A 24,750-nucleotide genomic window follows, 5' to 3' on the forward strand; every position below is an offset into this window, starting at 1 on the left:
CTATTGGAATGTCTATTAGAACTGTCAAATAACAGATAAAGTTGGAGAAAAACTGACATCTGTAACAGTAACTTTCCCTACCCACAAATATGACACATATTTTTACTTTAGAATTTCTTTAAAGTCTCTCAATAAACTTTCTCCATTGAGGTGTTAGAAATTTTTGTGTGATTTATTTCCTAGGTACTTTAGATTTTTCGGTTACTATTTTATTATTATTATTATTATTATTATTATTATTATTATTATTCTGAGATGGAGTCTCGCTCTGTCACTCAGGCTGGAGTGCAGTGGTGGCGTGATCTCGGCTCACTGCAACCTACATCTCCCGGGTTCAAGCTATTCTTCTGCCTCAGCCTCCTGAATAGCTGGGATTACAAGCATCTGCCACCACATCTGGCTATTTTTTTTGTTTTTATTAGTAGAGATGGGGTTTTGCCATATTGGCCAGGCTGGTCTCAAACTCCTGACCTCAGGTGATCCACCTGCCTCAGCTTCCCAAAGTGTTGGGATTATAAACATGAGCCACCATACCAGGCTCTCTGTTACTATTTTAAATGGTGACTATTTTTAATGACATTTTCTAACTAGTTGTTGCTGACATATAGAAACACAATATTTATTTATTTATTTATTTATTTATTTATTTATTTATTTTGAGACAGGATATCATTCTGCCACCCAGGCTGGAGTGCAGTGGTGTAATCATAGCTCACTCCCACCTTGCTGGGACTACAGGCACGGGCCACCATGTCTAGCTAATTTTTAAAATTTTTGTAGAGATGAGGTCTCACTGTGTTGTACAGGCTGGCCTCAAACTCCTTGGCTCAAGTGATCTTCCAGCCTCAGCTTCCCAAAGTGCTGGGATTACAGGTGTGAGCCATCATGCCTGGCCTCATTTTTTACATATTGTTCTACATCTAGAAACCTTGTCATACAAATTCAATAACTTACCTGCAGATTCTTTTGGGTTTTCTATGTAGGACATCATAAAATCTGCAAATTCTGATAATTTTCTACCTTTTAATTCTTACATTTCTCATTTCTTTTGCTTATCATATTGCACTGGCTAAGACCTTCAGTATAAAGCTGAATAGAAGTGATGATAATAAACATCTTTGCCTTATTCCTGACTTTAAAGGAAGTATTTCCCCATTAAAAAAAAAAATCTAGACCTAGCAAAAATTGGAAAAAATAGGACGAAAAACATCTATTACCCTAACTCTTAAAATTCACCAGTTGCTAATAATTTGCAATATTTGTTTCTCCCTCTCTCTGAAACACCTGAAAGCATGTAGGCATCATGACCCTCACTGCTAACTTTTTAAGTTATCCATTAACAGCTTATTAGTTTTCAGCCTCTCCTCACTTCCAATATTGGTACTTAAAATTATGTATTTCACCCTAAGTACTGGTTTAGTTGCCTCCTACAGGTTCTTATGTTACTATTTACACTACTGTTCAATTCCTTATATCCTCTGATTTAAATTATGTCCTCCTCTTTGACCCATGAGTTAGAAGTAATTTTTAAATTTATAAACATGTGGGGTCTTTTTTTTTTAGCTATCTTTTGTTATTAATTTCTAACTTATTTGAATTGAGACGAGAAAATATGGTCTCTGAAATTGTGCAGATGACCTTAATGACTTCGTGGGCATTTTTCATAAATATTCTACGGACACCTGAAAAAAATTTCACATTCTCCTTTTTTTGTGCACTGATTGAATAGCTGCATTAGATTGCAGTTGAGATTTCTGTTGTTCAAATCTTCATCATCATTTTACTTGATCTATCAGTTATGGGCAGTTATTTTAAAAGATCTCTACCACAATGGCAAATTCGTCCATTTTTCTTTGTAATTTTGTCCACTTATTCATTCATTTATATACGAAGCCATATGATTAGATGCTTACACACTTGAAATTGTTACATATTTCTGGAAAACTGGACCATTTGTCATTATTCACAGACCTGTTTCTCTCTGGTGATACCTATTCTATGGCCATTTGGGTGGGATCAATTCTTCTGGCTTGGAACTCAACCTTGTATGATATTTAGGATCACTGTCACCTCCCCATGTCAGTCACTATGACACCAAAAATAACCCAATATTTCCTAATGCTCTTCTAGAAATGCAGCATAACTTCTAGTTTAGTGCCTCTGTTTTAGTGATTATACTAGGAATTTTAACATGCATATTTTACTTCATGTGTAAAGCAACACAGTCCAAAAGAACTTTGAGATGACAGGAATATCTGTGCTGTCCAATAAGGGAGGCAACAGCCACATGTGGCTACTGAGCTCTTGAAATGTACATAGTGCAACTGAGAAACTGAATTTTAAATTTTGTTTAATTGTAATTTTAATGGCTACATGTGGTTAATGCGTAACACATTGGACAATGCAGTTCTAATGCTGAATTCTTAACACTTCTCCAGAAGAAAACTAAGACCTTGGATTGCTTTAACTGACTTTCTACTAACTTATACACTCACTTTCAGTATTTGCTTTTTAAAATTTTACAGCATGTTAGACATTAATGTCATTGTTTCATGCAATGTTACCATTTCCCCATATTTGGACCTTCCCGGCTCATTAGTCTTTCACAATTGTAGCTCAGACTACATTTTTAGATAATTTTTCTTTGTCCTAAAGTATATCCTTTAGTGTTTGGTGTGTGTGTGTGTGTGTGTGTGTGTGTGTGTGTGTGTGTAGTCCAGTGACAGTAAATGATCTCAGTTTTTGAAGTGATGAAAATGCTTTCACCTTCACTTGTAAAAACTAGGTCCATTGAGTATATAATTCTAGACTGATATGTTATGTACTCTCTAAAGTTTAAAGATACTATTTCATTGTCTTTTGGATTCCATTAACTATTGAGAAGTGAGCTGTCAGTCTTAATACTGGTCTTTTTTTAAGTAATAAAAAAAGAGCCTCTCCCTGCCTGCCCCCAACCACCAACTCTGGCCTCCTTTCAAGATCTTTATCTTCAGCGCTCTGCACTTTTTATTACAATGATTCTAGATGCAAATTTGCTTTTATCTATTCTGCTTTAGGTTTCACTGCGTTTCCTGCATCAGAAGATTCTGGTCTTTAATTCATCTCTGAAATTCTCAGCTGTCATCTCTTCAAATGTTGCCTTCCCCTAGTCTCTGTTTTCTTTTTTGGGGGGAAATCTAAATTAGGCTTATGTTAAATTTCTCATTCTATCCATATTTCCTAACTTTTTTTTATATAGTCTTCATTTTGTTAGTCCCCGTTTTACTACCTTCAGACAACTTGCAGTGAACAGGCCTTGTTTTTGAAACATGATAATCCAATTTTGTTTTGATGTATCTCTAATGACAGTTATGAGGGTCTATATTTCTTAACTGTAAAAATAACTAATGGTACTTAGGAAACCTGTTTAATATTTGCAAAATAAATTGGATTAATATCCTTAACTTGGCAGCTATGCTCTTATATTCTTGCAGTGAGCCAATGACTTGTAATTCATTACCAGCAAATACAACTTCCATACTAAAATGTCCTGAAATCTTGCTTTCTTTTGCTTTGGAAAATATAAAGTCTAGAAAGAAGAAAACTCGAGAACTCTTCTGGCCAAACTGAGTTAATAGTTGACAAAATGCCATCTAAACCCCTCAGGCCTCATATCCTAAGTAAAGCTGAAATTTACCAGTCAAGTATTTTACCATTTAAGCCCTGAATGAAATTAAGAATTTCCTAGGCCAACACAAATACTCTAGACTTTAAGTCCAGAAGGGAGAAATGAATGTTTCCTTATGTTAAAACATTCGATTCCCCCTTGTTCATCTACTACTACTCCAGAAATGAATGTTAGGATCAAAAGAGGGAAAACAGGGGACTGTTGTCATTCTGAAATACCTAAAACAGGCCAGTTTAGAGAAAACATCATCTCCTTCAAAGAAGAAATTTCTCCAGACTTACTGCTTTATTCTCCTCCAGGAAGTATAGTAAGAAGGCCGGCTTATCTGGCCATTTATTTTGCTTTCTGAAATAATACTTTGGAAAAATGGCTTAAAGAGTTATTTGAACTAATTCTCATTCAATGTTCAAAATGTCTATGACTGGCCATGGTACAGGATGATTAAATATTAGAGCTGGAATAAATCCCCCTGATTATCATGAGGCCAAGATAATCTTGCAGAAGGAAACGTGGTCCAAAAAAGTTAGGCAACTTGCTTAGAGCACATAGCAGGAAACCCAGGACACAAATCTAGGCCCGTTGGCTTCCTTTTTTTAATCTACCACTTCCTATAATAAAAACTATTTTTACAAAATAACTTTTAAACAAGATAATCCATCGACTTTAGCTCTTGCGAGTTTAACATGTTAATTTTAGAGAATGTGGGAAATAGAAAAAAGAAACTTTTAACTAGGAAAATTTGATAGTAGTAGTGAATTCAATAAGAGACACAATAGTTTGATTTAAAACTGAACACTGGTTATATTAAAAATACACTTTGCCTACATAATTTTAAGAAAATCAATGCAGTGGAAGTTTATATAAATAGACAAATGGTATTTTTTTAAAAATAGTAAAAGGTTGTCCACTTGTCATGTAAACTGGAAGGAAATATAAGGAAGTCCATTAGAAGTATCAAAACTGAAATGTGCACCCAATTAAAAGAACATTTTAAAATACATTTAATTAAGATGCTTTGGTTGAGGATTTTCTCTGCTTCATTCCAGACATCCCCAAAGGAGAAGAAACTTGAAACTCAGAAGGATGGAGAATAATAAAAACAAGGGAGTAGGGAACAGGAAAAGGTGGGGAAAAGGCCATTTGGAGGCCTGGGACCTTCGAAATAGTGAGAATGAGAGAAAAGCATGCTACGATATTTGCAAACAAGGAGGCGATGATGAATGGAGAACACTGGGGATGTTTAAAGAGGGGTCAGAGAAATCAGCCTCAAAAAAAAGTAGGAAATGCCTATTTACAGAAAATATTTTGAATCCTAAATATATTTATATTATTTTAGGCTTTTAAAAATACATATAGTTATACTTCAGATATTTTCCTTCTGCTCCCTCCTAAGAAAGAGACTGGCAAGAATCCATTTCAACAATTCCATGCAATGAGAAGAAAATGAACACCAAAGATATAAGGGGTGGTTTGTCGTTTAGACCAGTTGAAATGACAATTTTGAAGCTGTTTGATAGGAAAGGTCCTGTTACAAACGTTTCATGCCCATTTAAATTCTGGCCAATCTTCAGTATGGAATAAGTTCTTACAAATACTTACAAATTTGTAATAAGTATGGAATAAGTTCTTACAAATGAAACAAATTAGGCAATGGATATGAATACATAATTTACAGAAGAAGAAATACAAAGGGGGGATGAAAGTACTTGATGCATCACTGAGTTATTGAAGAAATCCAAAAAACACAATGAGGCCAGGAGTGGTGGCTCATGCCTATAATCCCACCACTTTGGGAGGCAGAGGCAGGCAGATCACTTGAGCTGATGTCAGGAGTTTGAGACCAGTCTGGCTAATATGGTAAAACGCTGTCTCTACTAAAAATACAAAAATTAGCTGGGCGCGGTGGCTGGCACCTGTAGTCCCAGCTACTTGGGAGGCTGACATGGGAGAATAGCTTGAACCCAGGAGGCAGAGGTTACAGTGAGCTGAGATCATGCCACTGCACTCCAGCCTGGGTGACAGAGCTAGACACCATCTCAAAAAACAAACAAAAAGACACAATGGAAATTTTTTTTCCCCATTACATTGAAAAATATTAAAAGGTTGATAAACTTAGCGTTGTTAAAGATGTGGCAAAATCAGCAATTGCCTGCACTAATGAATAGCAGTGTCTGAATACATATGAAAGTATAATACTATTTGACACAACAATGGGTCAGTTATAGACATTTACCCTAACTAAATTAATCAGAAATTATAAAATAAATTATGCTGGTACATCTATGCAATGGAATACCACATAGCCATTAAAATGATTATTCATCAACCTATAATTGTATTCATGACACTGTACCACATAGAATAAGGTTACCAATCAGTATGTATAGTATGATCACTTATATAAAAAACTGTTTATATAGGCACAGAATGTCTAGAAATTCACTAAGATATTAACAGAGATACTCTGGGATCTCAGGGGATTTTTTCACTTTCTTTTATTCCCTACATATTAGTATTGTTCAAACATTTCACAAAGAGTAAGTCAGTTTTACAGTTAAAATAAACAACAAAGCCAATTTTGTTTTAAATATGTTATCCTTCATGGAGGATAAAACAAGTGCTATTAATTAACAAATGGTCTAGCAGAACTCTACCATCCACTCCTTTTCTGCCCATTTGTCTCTGCTCAGGATGGAATAAAACCACCATGATTAAATAAAATAAAAATGACACACAGAGTCTCTCTGTATCATATGCACAGGAAGACGGGATTAAACGCCTTAAAAAGAAAACCCCACATTTTCTCCTTCATTAACTTAATTTTCAAAGAGAGTAATTAACATGCTGCAAAGTTATTAGTGAGTTGCACTTCAAATCCCTATATGCTGCAGTAATTGTGTTCTCAGAATAAAACCGGCCAAATACTTATACAAATTCAGACACAGTGTTTACAGGCTGCCTTGATAGGCAGATTGTAAGTGATGAAAACTTTCTGAATGTGAAATTTATCTAGTGTAGCTGTTTCTTGAAGTTACTTTAAGCAAAAGCTGGTCTTAGATTAGTCTATTCCCCTAAAATTTCAATAACTTTTTTTTTTTTTTTTTTACCTTTTTTTCAGTGAATCTATAGGCAGGTCTCTGCAACTTTGAGTACCTTGTAATTACATTTAAATACCTTTCCTAGTCTTTCAACCAGCTCCTTACAAGATTATCTATTTACCCAGTGGCAGACTCCCCATATAAGCACTATCTAAGTAATGTAAATGTACTTACCATCATTTTTCCCATTCTCTAAATCAGATGTTAATAACAGAAGGTATTTTTTCCTGAAGCACACTTCTCTTTCTACTCCCTTAATAGAAATCAATCATTCCTTTATCAGTGGCAACCCATAATTTATTAGGTACATTTAGAGGTTTACCATCAAAAATGATTATGTAAGAAGTCTTTCCAAAACTTATAATGAAGCTGCAAAAGACACAGTATTCAATTTTTACTACAAGTACATCTTTGCAGCATGCACACATACAAATCTATAAAACACAGATAGCTATGGAATAAAATGCTATCACACATAGTTAAATCTTAACAATTTCATTTCCCAAATAACAAATCCCACAAACCTTTAGTTGTTCATCTACTACTCTTGTAACTTCTCCAGCCATTGATTCCAGGGTCTCCTGAATTGGACTGGATAATAAGCCACTGGCTCCCGCCCAAGATGCACCACCAACATGGTATAAATTTGGTAACAACTGTAAGAGAAATAAAAAAAAAACCTCTTTATAACTGAGTAAATATTTCAATCAAAGCCATTGCAGAGTGAATGAGAAGGATCTCTTCTCAAAGGCTCTTTGCACGGATTAATAAACTGACAGACTATGGGCATTCATTTTTATTCAACGAGTCATAGCAACCCTAAGAAACACTAGACTGGGTATTAGGAGACTTTCACATTGACCACTTCTGTCATTAAGCAGCTTTGAAACCACAGGAATAATACATTAACTCCTCATGTCTTTTTTTTTTTCTTTTTGAGATGGAGTTTTGCTTTTGTTTCCCAGGCTGGAGTGCAATGGCATGATCTCGGCTCACTGCAACCTCTGCCTCCCGGCTTCAAGCGATTCTCCTGTCTCAGCCTCCCGAGTAGCTGGGATTACAGGCACATACCGCTGCGCCCAGCCCTGCTTCGTGTCTTAATTTCTTCATCTGCAGTATGAAAGCTGAGCTGCTTTTACTTACAACACTTCTGTCACCAAAAGTGTAGGTGCTTGCCACACCAGGCAAGTCTCCAGTTCTCTGCATACACTAAATGGGTGTCCTACAAATCTATTCAATTCAATTCTGACACTGTCTACCCAGAGTTTGCCTCGGATCACAAAAGTGAAGGACTCAGTCTCACCAGACTATCCTCAATTCAGATGGCAGTCACAGGTCCCAGGTTGTTACTGGTACTTCTAACAAGCCTTAAATTCAAGGGGTTCCCATAAATCCTTTCTCAGGTTCCATAATTTGCTAAAATGACTTACAGAACTCAGCCAAGCATTTTATTTACGATTACTGGTTTATTATAAAAGATACAGCTCAGGAGTAGCCAAACAGAAGATGTACAGGGTGAAGTACGGAGCTGGGGGAGCTTCGGGGGCGCTCTCCAGGTATACAGACCTCCCAGCATGTTGATGAGTTCATCAACCCAAAAGTTATCTGAAGACTACTGTTTAGACATTTTATGGAGGACCCATTACGTAGACATGACTGATTAAATCATTGGCCATTGGTGCCCATTCAATCTCCAGCCCCTCTCCACTTCCATGGAGTCCAGGGGGTGGAGCTGACAGATTCAGTTCACTAATAACGTGGCTGGTTCCTCTGGCAACCTTCCCTATCCTGCAACTTTCTAGGGCACAGGAAGAGTCACCTCATTAGGATAAACTCTGGTGTGATGAGAGGGGCTTTTCATTAATAATAAAGATGCTATTATCATCTCTGTCACTCAGGAAATTACAGGGGTTTTAGAGGCTCTGTGCCAGGAACCAGGGACAAAGAACAAATATTATAACAAAAGATGCTCCTATCATCCCTATCACTCAGGAAATTACGAGGGTTTTAGAAGCTCCATATCAGGAACTGGGAACAAAGACCAAATATACATTTCTTATTGTATCACGAGAGTATCTGATTGATCTACAGATTCCTCATACTCATGACATTCAGTGATTGTGTGATTCTAACAGCAGAATCAAAACTAGATCTCAGTTTTTCTGACTCACAGTTAAGTCCTTGCTCTACACTAAGTCACACATTGGGAACCAAAGTCTAATGTGAGAGAAACTTCCTTTTAGAGGTAACAGAGGGGAGTTTCATGTTATCAGCTTAGAAGCAGAATCATTTTAAATGAGCTATTACTCATTTAAACTACAGCTCCCTCTCAGTTGTTGAGGGCCCAGTCACACCCTCTGTAAATCACACTGGCCCTCTGCTTTTTATTCTGTATCTTGATTATTGGTAATCAGCACAGGTACAGAAAGGAGGTCAAGGCTAATTCAGTTCACTTTGCCACTTGTTAGTAAACTTGGAATTGGGTAGAGAGAGAAAGAAAGTTGAAACTGGTTTCCAAAACTAAATTTTATTAAATGCTTTTATTACACCAGACTCTTACACAGACTGAAGTGAAACTCACCGTTTTAGAGTTCTTAGCATCACGCATGAGCCGCTCTGCTGATTTTAAATCTTCCTGGATAGCATCTCCCCCACAATTTCGTAAGGAGTTGAGATGATCTTGTACTTTCACACATATTCTGTCAATCATCTGCTCCAAACCAGAAAAAGGTAAGCATCCAAGTCAGCCCCACCGATATTCAGATAGAAGGAAACACAGAATGAAGGAGTATGAAAAAAACTTCAGCAAACCACAGAATGCATGAGGATGAAAACCTCAAACCCTTCTAACTGGAATCATTGAGAATGCTGCTTATAAGCAATTATTAATTTACTTTATTCATGCAAGTAACCTTTGGCAACTTTAATGCCAGAAAAAAATTGAAGGCATTTCAGTCCCCTTTCCTGCCTTAGGGAATGCAGCACACAGAACAAAAGTGAACACTTCTTGATGATTCAGAAGCTCACTTGGTGACATTTTGCTAGATACTAACTCCTTCATTAACTTTTAGTGAGCACCCTCTATGTGTTAGAATTAGGTACTGAGGAAACAGAGAAATAAAATGTGCAACACTGAGACTGTTACAATGACTACAAAATGATGCCCGACAGCCAGTTGGTCTCAATACTATAGAAACCAGAGTATCTCTTAAAAATCGGTATTTTAAAATCGATTCAATTACATCAAGTATTTTCTTTGTAAACTAAGAGCCACCAAAAAAACAAAACAAATTGAAGTTTTATTATACTGACATAGGTAATAATAAAGTCAGTATCGTCTAGTTTCTATTATAGTAAGATGCCTCCCCTGCCAGGTTAATTGCACCTAAATCATTCTCAACTGTTTAAAGGATATAAATACAAAACCCAATGGGAGATGGTGGATCCCTATGGTAGATAAAAAATATTACAAAAGGTAAGATTATGCTCTTCTATATTTGTACTCATACAAGAAAGCATGAAGGAAGCCAAGAAGTCTGAAGAAAAAGATAACTACAGTGTGGTTTTAAAAGTGTCTCCAATATTTTCGTCAGAGCTGCCGGTTGTCTATCTATTTCATGTTCTTAAAAAAATTATTCATGCTTCAAAGACCTTACATGTCAAGAGTCCTCTTCCATCTGATAATTCATTTGGTAGAGGAGACAAACAATATTCTTTTTTTAGTTAAATTCGCACTTCTCTATTTTGAATTATTTGATATCATAACTATAGGAAGCTAAAGTCTGCCCTTCTTCCCCCATATATTTCAAAATGATAAGAGACTTTTACACACTATTCCGAAGACTTCAAGTCTGATTACAAAGCCCATGTTTACTTGCTGCAGCACTGCCATCTCTCTTGCCTTTTTCTTTGTAAAGTCAGGTTCATAATATCTACCGCACCTTCTTTACTAGTGTGTTATGAAGACAATTCAGTAAAATAACACCACTCAAAGCACCTATTACTGATAAAGGGCCAGTAATGCCAAAGTTCATATATAATAAAAACAGCTCCTATTGCTGTAAAATATATTGAGGTTACATAAGTTAGTATCTTGAGATCTCCACAGGAAAAAGAAGTTATATGAATATTGCTTCTCACATCAAATTCTCTGCCTAAAATCCCTAAAATTTAAGATAAGAAAGTTATGATTCCTGCCTATGATTGTAGGCAGAAATCATATCTTTCTGCATTTACACAATGCCCTGCATAGAGCTAACTATAAGGTTTTAAAAATCTTAATTGATAGAAATCATAACTCTTCTAACTATTGTATTGATCTGTGCTTCCTGAAGCAAAAAGGGTCATCAATAATTCATATTTTACAAAGAATGAATGCCCAATTTCAAGAGACAAATAAACCACACACTAAGAAAGAAACTGATATACATTTGGGGCCACAATAGGCTAATTTGAGAGGCATGTGGATGAGGCACTATAAAGCTGATATCTTTAATCGCCATGAGACCAAAGAGATGCTTGAAATGTATGCCCTTAAGCATTCACCAAGGAGAGAGGGTTTACAAGAATTTAACAAAAATGGTCTTTAAGTAGAACATTTTAAAATGTCATCCAAAAGAAAAATCAAAATTAAGTTCTTCAATTCAAAGGAGACATAAAATCTCACGTCTCCAAGATTCTTCTGCGCATAGCTCAACAGACCACATTTAGATCCTTTACCATGAAAGAGCTCAAAGCTCAGAAAAGGTAAACTATTTAAGATGACATACAATGATTACACAGAGTACAAATTGAAAATTTTGAAAAAAGTAAATCAAGGGGTTTCAGTTCATAATTCATCTCTCAAGTACATAAATATGAAAAATAAATGAGATGCAATCTGAAAGGCTATAATCTCTTGGGTTACTCCATTAGAAGACCTCATAGAAGATGGTTGTGTAAGGGCTGTTTAGTTTAACCTCTCTATTTCACCTTAACCCTATACTGTTCAGTTTCTCTAAAGCTACACAGAAAAGTTGTTGACTGCCATAGTTTACGAAGTTCAATTCCTTCCAAGAAAATGTACCCTGTCATTCCCAGACATGGTTTTGAGTCTCAAATCTGTCTTCTTACATCCTTCCTGCAGTTCCCATATCTTACCCTTGTGAACACCCTGCACAATCATATGATCTCTTCCAGTGACAGTCTTGCATATATTTAAATACACCCATCTTTTCTTCCTTAGCGTTCTTTTCTTCAGGTTTAACATTCCCAGCTCCTTTTCCCATGCCTACACTGACACAGTTCTGCAGTCCTTGACCTCCTTTCCTGTAAGTCACTTCTGCATTTTGTCTTCCACCTAGAACCTGATGAAGTATGGCCTCCTCAGTGAAATGGATTGTAACATAAGAGTGGACTGGTAAGCACAGAGCTGAGCTTCCTTACTGTAGAAAGTATACCTTCATTAATACAGTACAAGTCAAATTGGTTTCTTTGGCAACTATGTCACACCACTAACTCATATCACACTTGCTGGTGACTACCTAGGCTTTTTCAAATATACTGGGCTATTGAACCCATGTGTAAGAACTACAACTATTAGCAATAAATGTCATCTGTTGTTGCTCACAAGTTGATACAACTGATCTTACTTCCAGCAAACAGCTTATTCATAGAAAATTTTATCACTCTCCACATCTGTTTTTTTATTCCATTCAACAGAAATAAACTGAACACCTGGCATAGAGGAGATACAGTGTTGAAAAATGTTACCCCTTGCCATCAGCAACTTAAAAACCTAGAAGTGGGAAGAAATATTCACAATTAACAGTAACATAAGACACAAAGTGCTACATAATATAATATCCACAAGGACATGAACATTTTATTTTCTTCACTGCTGAATTCCTATTTCTTAAGATAGTGCCTGCCATGTTACAGACCTTTACAACTGTTTATGATAAATGAATGATATAAGCTTTTAAAAAATTTTAGCCAAAGGAGGAATCACACCTAGGTGAGGTTAAGAACAACTTTTATTTCTTGTTTAGCTGAGTCCTGAAAGATTTGTACAGATTGAGAAAACAAAACGGATTGTTAAGCAAAAGAATGAACCCAAGCAGCGGTACATCCTGACACCATGACTCCTATCTCCTGGTTAGGAACAGAGGCACCTTATAGTGGGAGATCAGATTGGAATGATGGGTTAAGGCAGGACATTACAGCACTCCGGTGCAGGCTAAGAGGTTGAACATGGTGTCCAAGGCACAGAGCGCCACTTCCCCAGCTCTCCCCGACAATTGTGAGCTCTAGAAATCCCTTACCATATAAATATTCATGGTGGCTCAGCTTCCCTGATACAAAGGGCATGGGCTGTGGAAAGCAGGAGGAGACACGGAAGATGAAAAAACTAGTTCTTGCAGTTCTTGTTAAAAAAAAAAAAAAAAAAAAAAAAGACATAGAAGGTAGTTAGTAAAAAGACCTTAGCAAGAGGGCTGGTAGTATAAATAAAAACAAAACAAGTATCTTTTGCAGCCACTGGACAGTGTATAATGGGTAATGGATGGGGAAAGCAAATGAAGAGTTCAAGATGATTCCAAAGGTTCAACCCTCAGTGAATGATGACGTTCCTGAGTGAAACGGCAAAATCAAGAGTTCAAAAGGATGAGTTTGGTCTTAATGGCTGATATCTCAGAATGCCAAAGGGGTGGAGATGCTGAAAAAAATAAGTGGCAAGATAGGGCTCTCTGGAAAGAAACAGGGACTGAATGGTTAGATCCAGGAGTCATCTACAGATGAGAGAGTTAAAACAGAAGTAAATAGCCAAAGGAAAAGAACACTAAATACAAAGCTTTGAAAAAAATCCTCCACTGGGGATATGAAAAGAGAAAGAGTTGTGTAGAAAGCAGAAGGTAAGACACAAGAGTGGCAGAAGGACATTCAGAATGGCACATTGTCCAATGAACTAATAATTGAGTTTTAAGAAAGATGAGATGGTCCATAACAATGATGGTAACTGTAATAATAAAAATAACAGCCAAAAAAAACATTAATGTTTAGTGGTAAGAAGCCAAATACTTTTCAAGCATTATCTCAGTCACTCTTTATAGCACCTTCATAGATGGGTACTATCATCATCCCCAGTAAACAGATGAAAAAACTGAGGCTTAAAGAGGTTAGTAAGTGACTAACGTAAGTTCACACAGGGAATAGCAGAGCCTGGATTTACGTCTGGGGTCATCTGACTTGAGAGCCCAGATTCTTAACCATAATATTCTGCCTCCTTTTATCAAGAGATGAAGAAGGAGAAAAGGCCCCGACACTTTTTGACAAAGAAACCAATGAAAGAGCCATTTCAGCAGTTAAAGAGGGACAGAGGCCATTTTTCAAAAGGTTGCAAAGTGAGTGTTTAACAAAGTTAGGACTGCAAACGTAAAGATGTGCACATGAAAGAGGAAAGAGAATATACCAAGCAAATAGCTGTAAGCAGTAAAGCCCCCTCCCCTGCCTCCTCTTTCTTTCTCTCCTTCTTTCCCTCTTTCTTTCTCTCTCTCCCCCCCTCCCCCTTTCTTTCTTGGTGAGAAAGCTAAAGAGAAGAGTGTGGCGAGTGGCAGGCAATTCTGGGCCTGTTTTCATAACTACAGTTTTATTGTAACACTCAATCATTTACATATTTCTGTGGTGGCTTTCACTCTACCACAGAAGAGTTGAGTAGCTGCAACAGAGATCCTATGGGCTCCAAAACTAGTAAAATATTTACTATATGGCTTTTTACAGAAAAGGTTTGCTGAGTCCTAATTAAGAGGCTTTATCATCTGGAAAAGAAGGTATCAAAAACGAACGTAGAATGTTGAGTCTTACAAAATATTTCCTAATCAAAGTCACCAGACAAAAACAAATATAAGCAGTTATGAGACTTCAATATTTCATTAAAACATTCTTTAATGCCTTTGATGTCACCTGAGAATGATGACTGAGAACGATGGTTATCAAGTTGGCAGGGGCATTAGTCACAGAGGGTCTATCCTTTCTATATTCGGGTTTTTGGAATCTTCAAGGTAAATCTCTCCTGAAGTGACTAAAATGATTCAAGTCTAAAAACTGCTAATCATAATGTCCTAAGAAATTCCCAAAGTGTAAAGGTGGCAATATACCTACTACATAATGACTCAGATAATTCAGAATAATGCCATCTATGCAGAATTAAACATCCACCAACTGCTCTTGTGTACAATTTTTTCTCAATTGATGAAACGTACTTGAAACCCCGTCTCCACTAAAAATACCTAGCTGGGCGAGGTGGTGGTGCCTGTAATCCCAGCTACTCGGGAGGCTGAGGCAGGAGAATGGCGTGAACCCGGGAGGCGGAGCTTGCAGTGAGCTGAGATCTGGCCACTGCACTCCAGCCTGGGTGACAGAGCGAGACTCCGTCTCAAAAAAAAAAAAAGAATAAGCATTAAAGGTTAATGCTGTAATTTCTTTTGGATGGGCAAAATCCGCTCTGAATTAGGGGGAAAAAGTTGGAAAGATATTATATTAAGAAAAGAAAGGCTGAGGCAGGAGAATCGCTTGAACCTGGAGGCGGAGGTTGCAGTGAGCCAGGATCGTGCCATTGGACTCCAGCCTGAGCAACAAGAGCTCAACTCCGTCTCAAAAAAAAGGAAAAAAAAAGAAAGAAAAGAAAAGAAGTCTTGGGCCGGGCACGGTAGCTTACACCTGTAATCCCAGCACTTTGGGAGGCCATGGTGGGTGGATCACTTGAGGTGAGGAGTTCGAGACCAGCCTGGGCAACATGGTGAAACCCTGTCTCTACTAAAAATACAAAAATTAGCCGGGCATGGTGGTGGGTGTCTGTAATCCCAGCTACTCAGGAAGCTGAGGCAGAAGAATTGCTTGAACCCGGGAGACAGGGGTTGGCAGTGAGCTGAGATTGCGCCACCGCACTCCAGCCTGGGTGACAGAGTGAGAAGTCTTCATTATTGTAGCTCATAAAGGAACACAAGACAAAGTTTCAATGTAACTTTCACTGCTTTTCATGTTAAACACACAAACCTGTTAATAATAGTAAACCATAAAATACTAGGCTAGTATTAGTTCTTTGCAGGAAAATAAATTAGATTTTTAAGGGACTGGTAAGGTCAAAATAATGGCTTCTTTATCAAAAGTCCTGCTACTTCACCAGTACAACTTTTCTTCTCAACACATATTGGTTTACTTTTTCTTGCTTAAACAATGCATATTTACTGTAAAACATTCAAACCATACTGAGAAGTATAAGAGAATAAAATACGCCTTTCATATCACCTAAAATAACCATCATTAATATTGTGATGAACACCCTTTCACACGTCTCTATGCCTATCTATATAGTCATCCATATTTTACCTAATTGGAATATTACACATGACATTTTTATTATGGACATCTTTCTTTCATTCTCTGTTAAGAAGAAGCAACAAAAAATTAAATAACATTTTTAACAAGATAAAAAATAATGTGAGCCATTCAACATGGTCTAAAATGACAAAAATTTCCCTACTAGTCAATTCTTTTCAATTTGCAGAGAAAAATTCTTTTGAAAGCCTCTGCTCCTTTAATTCCTCTGGTGGCTTCCATTTTAAATTTAAATAGGATACTTATTTTTATGTTTTTGATTTATGAATTATAGAAAATAGCATGAAATAAAACTACACATTTAGCATACTTACAATACCATTCAACTTTCTCCCTCTTAAACTTCTAATTTTAGTATGTTTCATTACCTTTACATTATTGTGATTTTCAACATTTACAATCTGTTATGTAGCAATAATTAAGACTGCCATTCTTGTCTAATACTAAAATTTTAAACCCTCTAAAATGTAGTTATAAAGTTGTGATTATGGCTGCCCCAGAGAAAAACATGCCAATCCCACGTCCCTTAACCCCGTAGCTCAAAATAGATTTTCCCAAAGCGGTGATTTTTAAGAACTTTCTTTCAGCTTGTAAAACTTCTACGATTTCATCTCTGCTATCATATCCTGTTTATACCTCATATTGCGTACTTTCCTGTTTGAGAATTTATTCAAGTAACTTTTTTTCACATATGGAATACGAAGGGAATAAAATTTCTGAGTTCATGTCTGAAAACAGCTAGGTATACAATTCTTGGTCCAAAATAAATCCATTTCCAAACTAGGAAGACGTTACCTCGTTTACGTATACTAATTGGGATTGATGCTAACAAATGATTCTAGTTCCCTTGTAAGATAGTCCATTTACTCTTTCTGGAACTGTTTTTTTTTTTTTTGAGTCAGAGTCTCACACGAACTTGGCCCACTGCAACCTCTACCTCCCAGGTTCAAGTGATTCTCCTGCTTCCGCCTCCCAAGTAGCTGGGAGTACAGGTCTGTGCCACTACGCCTGGCTACTTTTTCTTTTGTACGTTCAGTCGAGACAGGGTTTCACCATGTTGGCCAGACAGGTCTGAAACTCCTGACCTCAAGTGATCCACCTGTCTCAACCTCCCAAGTGCTGTAATTACAGGCGTGAGTCATGGCATCCAGCCTGGAACTCTTTTCTTTCTGGAACTCTTTGAGATTTTTTTTTCCTTTATTCTAGGTGTTCTGAGATTCCACCAAGATATATTTAGGTGTGGATCCCTTTGCCCACTCATTCTGATCAATTCTATTGGGCTATATCAATCCCAAGACTCATATGAAATGGTTTTCTATTATTTTCTGTCCTCTAATATCTCTCATTTTTATAATAATTTTGAAGCTCCATTAGAAGGCTGTTGATTATTCTAAGTCAGTTCACCATTTCACTTACTTTGCTTTCCTATTTTTAATCTTTGTCTTTTTTTTATTATAAGCCATGAAGATTTGCTCTACTTTTTCTTCCAGAGGACCAGCTTAGTTTGGTCCTATCAGTTTATTTAATTCTGTACCAGAGTATCATAATTTTAATTGTTAAGCACTGTTCTTATTCTCTGACTACTCCTGTTCATAGCAGCCTATTCTTATTTTATGGACATATCATTCTCTGTAGTCCCAATGAACTTACAATGACAATTTTTTTTAAAGCTCTCTGCTGTACTCTGCATTATCTGAGCTCAATTCCTTTGTTCGTCTTGCTCTTTGACACATAAATTGCTTTCCTCAAATAGCTTGTGATTTTTGGTTTTGGTTAATTTTTTGAAAAGAAATATTTCACTTTTTTTAAATTATTATAATTCCGTTTCCTCGGTAAAGCTGAGTAGAGCGAAGAGGAATGCAGTATAAGAGAAAAACACCTCAGTTTCTCTACAGCATGTGTTAATTAATATTCACCAAACTTTTCTTCAAAAGAATCTCAGAATTTTTTTTTTTCTTTTTTTAATGAACCTGACATTGTCAACATAAAATCTGGGAATCTGTATTCTACCCATGGAAGTGTGAAGGAATAAAGAGAAAGGAACAGAATGTCTCCAAAGTAGCAAATTTGATCACTTTCAGATTTTGTTATCTATTATAACCAAAAGTTCCTAATATTTGTATAGAAACCTATCTTACTGGCAATTGTTGACTGATAATTAAAAGTGCATATTTAGCATTAGAATTAGCCTACCTTTTCCTCCTTCAGTATCTTCCCTAAAACTCTACTTAGATTTGTTGTCATTTTCAAAAACTAGTTCTTACTGACCCATTGGAAATGATTCAAATGCTAGAAGTCTTTTGCTCTCAGAGGGTCAGTTAAGAACAGAAGGAGAAGTCACAAGCACTGGCTCGCTTACCTGCTGGGTGGTGCTGGTGACAATACCCTGCTGCAGGCGGTAGGCCTGCTCTTGAAGGTATTTTCTAGTCTCGTGATTTCGTAGCAGGTAGTTTTCTATCTGGAAATAAAGCACAGGTATCCCTCATGAATACATTTCAACCCAGCAGAGAATAAAGTACAAGTGAAACAGTCAGTTGCTGAACAAACCAAAGGGCTAATACACACATCCTGCCAGTGCCTTGACCCCACAAAACACATGGGATGGAGAAACTGGCTTTCATTGTAAGTACTGGTGGTTTTAGTTAGAGATTCAACTTGCAGGTAATTGGAGTAATTTTGTGTAACTCAGTAGTTGAAAAAGATAAGCAGGTTTTTAATTGCCTGCAGGGTTAGAGACCCCACTTCGTGACTTTTCATCACTTTCAGCACACAACCTCAATCCTTCTCTCACATGAATTTTTAACTCCCCAACAGTTCAGAAGTTAAATAAATATCCCCAAGGAATAAGGGTAGTGTTCTCTGAATCTCTTATAGCCTTATTCCAGTTGTAGAATGTATCAGCACTTAGAAAATTCTTTATTTTAACATAAAAAGAGGCAGAGAGAATCGCTAATACATTTGAAGGATACAGGCTGGTACAACTCAAAGACATATACTAATTTCATTAACCCATCAAATTTTCATATTTTCTCAAAAACAGGACTGAATTATTAAAATTATAGCAAATAAAAAATGGATTTCTGTATTTTATATATAGATTATCTACTATGAAAATTCAAAGGTACAAATAACTAGATTAAAATAGGCATTCAAGAAGAACAATATGTAATAAATACATATTTAACAAAAATGCCAGGTTAACTATTAAGAATGATAGGTACTATAAAGACGTTTTTAAAGGCATAATCTGAGGTTGGTAAATTTTGTCATCTATTTTTTTAAATTTGTTCTTTTGTTTGTTTTAATAACATCACTTAACCATTTAGCTTTTAATTTGTCACAGCAGTTCCGTGGTTAAGAACTTCTAATAACTGCGAAGCTCTAAGTATATTTACATTTTAATTTTTATTTTCCATATGCTAAAATGACTACTACTTAATATCAATTAGAAACTATTAAAATACAGACTATAATTACGATCATCCCTTGAAAATATAAAGCGGAACAAAATGTACCTTTCCATTAAACATAAAAGAAGAAATTATAAAAACGAAAAGATACCTGAAATGAAACATCATTAAAGTGACACATTAATGCCTTTACAGTATATTACATTACTTTCTCTTGCTGCTTCCCAAGAAGTCATCTCTTTCCAAGGTGACATGACTATCAATGCAAAATATTTTGCCAAAAAGATTCTTGCCTGAAATATATGACAGGCACACACCACCATCCAGCTTCCGGTCCTTTTGCTTTATTAAATCATTTGGCCTCACTGCAGCACTGGCTGTGGCTGGGTCTGAGAGAAGGTTGCTTTTTCAGAAGGCTCATCTCACACACAAGCAGTGCATCCAAGGCTGGCTCATGCCTTCCAGATATTTCCCCAGATGCACCAGTGGTGCTTTATGGACTTAAGCCAGGAAGGAATTTTTTTTAAAGTAATACTCTAAAGCTTGCTTCTAAAAACCAGTTCAAAAGGAAGAAACAGTAACAATTTTCAAGTGACTTTAATATCAGGTCTGTATACACCACCACCACAATTATTTGCATCTTAGATTAATAGGGTAAACTTTGCTTGCATGTACCATTTCAGACTAAGGACAGAAAACCCACCTCCTGAAGGACCAAAGGGGTCATTATCATGTTTACTGGGCTTCCCTGGACAGCTGAGAGCAAGCTGGGAGATAACCTAGAGCTAGTTAGACATCTCTGGTCCCACTGCTGAAACAGAGCAAGAAGCAAAAACGAAACAAAAAAATCTGTATTTTAGTAAAGGAATCGTGTGTGTGTGTGTGTGTGTGTGCGCGCGCGTATTTTTAAGATTGAGTATTGAATCACATTATTTTTTTCTTCTGCAGAGTAAAACTAAATAGTCATATTTTTTTCCAGAAGACAAAATCTACCTATTAAAGTAAAAACGAATATATAAGAACACAGCAAGTTTTACAAGAAAAATCAATAGGCTGGGTGTGGTGGTTCACGCTTGAATCCCAACACTTTGGGAGGCTGAGGCAGGAGGATCACTTGAGCCCAGGAGTTGGAGACCAGCATGGGCAACGTAGCAAGATCTCATCTCTACAAAAAATGAAAAAACTAGCCAGGCATTATGGCTTACTCCTGTAGTTTTAGCTACTCAGGAGGCTGAAGCGGCAGGATCACTTGAGCTCAGGAATTCGAGGCTACAGTGAGCTATGACTGCGCCACTGTACTCTGGCCTGGACAACAGAGTGAGACCTTGTCTCAGAAAAAAAAAAGAACAGAAGAGGAAAGGAGAGGAAAAGGAAATGAGAGGTGAAGGAGGGGAGAAGAACAGGAGAACAAGAGGGAAGGAGAGGGGAGGGGAGAGAAGAGAAACCAATAAACACAAGCTTTAAAGTCACCTATTTTTTATTAACAAAGCACAAATGTTACAGTTAACATATCTGCATACTTTGTCCTGAATGTCCATTTTCTGTACCTATTTTCAATTTTCTGGCCTGTCAATTATGTCTTAATATAGTAGGATTCATATCTACCATGTTTGTAACTGTTTTCTATTTATTACATTTGTTTTGTGTCTTTAAGCATTTTGTATGGTTACATTTCTCTTCTCTCCTAGTTTACCAATTATACTCCTTTTAAAAAAGTTTTTAGTGTTTGTCTTAGTGTTTGCAATATGCATTTATAAATAATCCAAGTCTACTTTTAAATAATGCTATATTGATTCATGAGTAGTGTAGTAGGTACCTTATAACATAAGATTGTCAGTTCCTTTTCCATCCTTTATACCACATTCACCCAGTACATTGTGGTTATTACTACTCTGAAAAAACAGTCATCTATTATATCAATTCATAATAAGAAAAATATACTATTACTTTATTTTATTCCCTCTGATGCTCTTCCTTTCTTTATGTAGATCCAATTTCTAATCTATATCATTTTCCTTCTCCATGAAGAACTTTTAACATTTCTTGCAAGACAGATCTACTAGTGCTATAGTCCCTCAGTTTTCGTTTATCCTAGAAAGTCTTTATTTCTCCATTACTTTTGAAGGATAATTTTCCTAGATACAGAATTCTAGGCTGCTAGGGATTTTTTGCATCAACACTTTAAATATTTCACTCCACTCTCTTCTTACTTACATGGTTTCTGACAAAAAGAGTAATTCTTATCCTGGTTTCTCAATACACAGGTGTTTTTTTAGTCTACATTCTCTAAAGATTGTCTCTTTGTCGTTGGTTATCCACATTTTGAATTTGCTATACCTATGTGTGCTTTTTTGGTATTTATCCTGTTTGGTGGTCTCTGACCTTTCTGGATTTGTAGTTTAGTGTCTGTTGTGAATTTCAGAAAATTATCAGCCATTATTACTTCCGATATTTCTTCTGTTCCTTTCTCTCTTTACTTTCCTTCTGGTATTCCCATTAGCTGCAAGTTTCATCTTCTATAATTATCCCACAGTGCTGGGATAGTCTGTTCTTTTCTTTTCTTTTTTTTTTTCTTTTTGCAATTCAGTTTGGGAAGTTTCTATTGAAGAATCTTAGAGCTCAATGATTCTTCCCTCAGCCACGTCCAGTCTACCAATAACCTCATCAAAGGCATTCTTCATTTTTGTTACAGGTTTTTTATCTCTAGTATTTCCTTTTAATTTTTTTTTCTTAAGAGCTTTTATCTCCTGCTTACATTACCCATCTGTTTTTGTATGCTGTCTGCTTTCCCACTAAAGCCCTTAACAAGTTAATCATGGTTATTTAAAGGCTCTGATAATTCCAAAACTGGTATCATATATAAGTCTCGTTCTGATGCTTGTTTTGTCTCTTTCACACTTTGCTTGTTGCTTTTTAACATGCTTTGTAATTTTTGGCTGAAAGCTGAAAATGATATATCTGGTAATATAAACTGAGGTAATCAGCCTTTTAGTGTGAGGTTTCATATATTAACTGGCTAAGAGCTGGGCTCTGTTTAGTATTTGTTGTAGCTGTATGTGCCAGAGGCTTTGATTTCCTCTAGTGTTTTTGCTTTTGTATCCCGTTATTTTGGGGTTTCCCTAGAAATTCTTTCTTAATTACAATCTGTGTCTTGCAGTTTGCTCAGTTATAATCCACTGTTATTTTATTTGATGTGGTGATAAGGTGTTAGGAAGGGGGAGTATTCTATAATCTTATGATTAGTTTTATTTGTTTGTTTTAAGCAATCCTGGTCCCTGGGCTATGGCCTTCAGAAATATTTCTTATCCTTTTTAACCCTATCCCTTATGTGAGACATAAAGGCTAGAGAGGAAGGGTTGTTTAATTATCTTTCCCCTGTTCAGGTAAGATCCTACTAAAGTGGTTTCTTTGGCTGGTAGACCTTTGTTATTTAGAACAGAATGCTCTAAGTATATTTCAAAATGGTTATTTTCCTCTTTCCCGTCAGAAAAAAAAAAAAAGAAATTTCTCTCCAATCTTGACTGCGATAGCCTGATGGGACTCATGGAAGTAAAATCCATGAAAGGGTTAGGGTTCCCTAAAACTGGACCCCTAGGAGTTTTTAGCTCTCATCCTAGTCTATGCTAAGACTGTGGCAATTCATCACTTACTGTTTAAGTGCTCCTATAAGTTATTATTCTACTAGCTTCTGCTCCTGGCTGATCTTGGCTATGATTCACTGTGATTCTCTGCACCTCTCTTTCCAGTCCCCAGTTTTCAGGGTGATAGTTTTCCTTGTGGCTTAAGTTCTTTGATAGATCTAAGGAAAGTCATCGAGTTTGTTTGTTCAGGCATTTTTGCTGTTGTGAGGATGGGAGTGATAACTTCCAAACTCTTGAGAATTCAAATCTGAAATCAGAAATCTGGTTTCTCTAGAATATGTCATTTTTTCAAAGCTGATTAGTATCCTATTAGAAATTATAAAGATATCTAATATTTTTATGTAGCTTTTCACAAACTCCTTTTCACATATACTGTGTCACCGGATCCTCATGGTCACCTTAGGCAAATTAATCTTCCTGCTCTTTGTTTTCCATATCTGTAATAATAGAACCTACTGCATTGTTTTCTAAGGAATACATGTATTAATTTATGTAAAACATTTAAAACAGTGCCAGACACCTAGTAAGAATTATATATTGTCAGCTAACCATTATTACATAGTTTTATTTTTCCTACCTACATAGTTGAAAAAAAATAAAGTTCAGAAAAATTGAGTAACTTATTGAAGGTTATGAGAAGAGTTTAATTTTAAGTCAGATATTCTAAATTCAAATCTTGATTTATTTTGCCATACTACAGCTTTTCCCTCTCCCATCTCCAATCACATATGCCTAAAAAGCATTCAAGTGACCAGGCATGGTGGCTCACGCCTATAATCCCAACACTTTGGGAGGCCAATGCGGGAGGATTGCTTGAGTGCGGGAGTTTGAAACCAGCTTGGGCAACATAGTGAAACCTCGTCTCTATAAAAAATTTGAAAAATTAGCTGGGCAGAGTAGCATATGCTTGTAGTCCTGGTTGAGATGGGAGGATCACGTGAGCACAGGTGGTTGAGGCTGCAGTGAGCCATGACTGCACCACTGCACTCCAGCTTGGGCAACACAGTGAGACCCTCTCAACCAATCAATCAATGAAGTATCCAACCATACACACCAGGCACTGTGCTAGCTGTGAGAATAAAAAAGATGAAAAAATACATAAGCTCTGCCTTCAAATAACTCATGGACCATTAGGAGAAAAAATCATGGAGCCAGGTAACTTAAATCAATGTTGCAAGGCCAATGACAGAGAGGAGCACAGGAAATCCGAAGACCACACACCTAGGGAAGGAAAGGGCCTCTGAGAAGTCTTCCTAGATGAGCTGACACTTGTTTCAATCTCAACAGACCTGCATGGTAGTCAGGAAAGAAAAAGGATGTCTGGAATATAGCAGGGATTCTCAAACTTTACAAACACCAGGAAAGCTTGTGAAAACACAAATGCTAAGTCCCACCCCAGTTTCTGAGGCTTAATAATTTGCTTTTTTCTTTGACAAAATTCAACAGCCCTTCATGCTAAAAACTCTCAATAAATTCAGTATTGATGGAACATATCTCAAAATAGTAAGAGCTATTTATGGCAAACCCACAGCTAATATCATACTGAATGGGCAAAAACTGGA

The 24,750-nt window shown here is 36.5% G+C and overlaps 1 protein-coding gene across 13 annotated transcripts in view; it reads right to left on the reverse strand.

Annotated features, from left to right (window-relative positions):
* Positions 1-24,750, reverse strand: part of CARMIL1 (capping protein regulator and myosin 1 linker 1) — a 348,526-nt gene that overhangs the window by 75,085 nt on the left and 248,691 nt on the right. For all 13 annotated transcript variants that reach the window (XM_017878500.1, XM_017878499.1, XM_017878501.1 and 10 more), the window contains 3 exons: positions 18,497-18,595; positions 9,347-9,475; positions 7,290-7,421 (listed from right to left, as the gene is read on the reverse strand). In XM_017878500.1, coding sequence (XP_017733989.1) covers positions 7,290-7,421; positions 9,347-9,475; positions 18,497-18,595 — 360 coding nt within the window. The remainder of the gene's footprint in view (positions 1-7,289; positions 7,422-9,346; positions 9,476-18,496; positions 18,596-24,750) is intronic.

Source organism: Rhinopithecus bieti, unplaced genomic scaffold (genome assembly GCF_001698545.2).
Source record: "Rhinopithecus bieti isolate Rb0 unplaced genomic scaffold, ASM169854v2 scaffold_11110, whole genome shotgun sequence".
In the NCBI taxonomy this organism is placed as follows: Eukaryota; Metazoa; Chordata; class Mammalia; order Primates; family Cercopithecidae; genus Rhinopithecus; species Rhinopithecus bieti.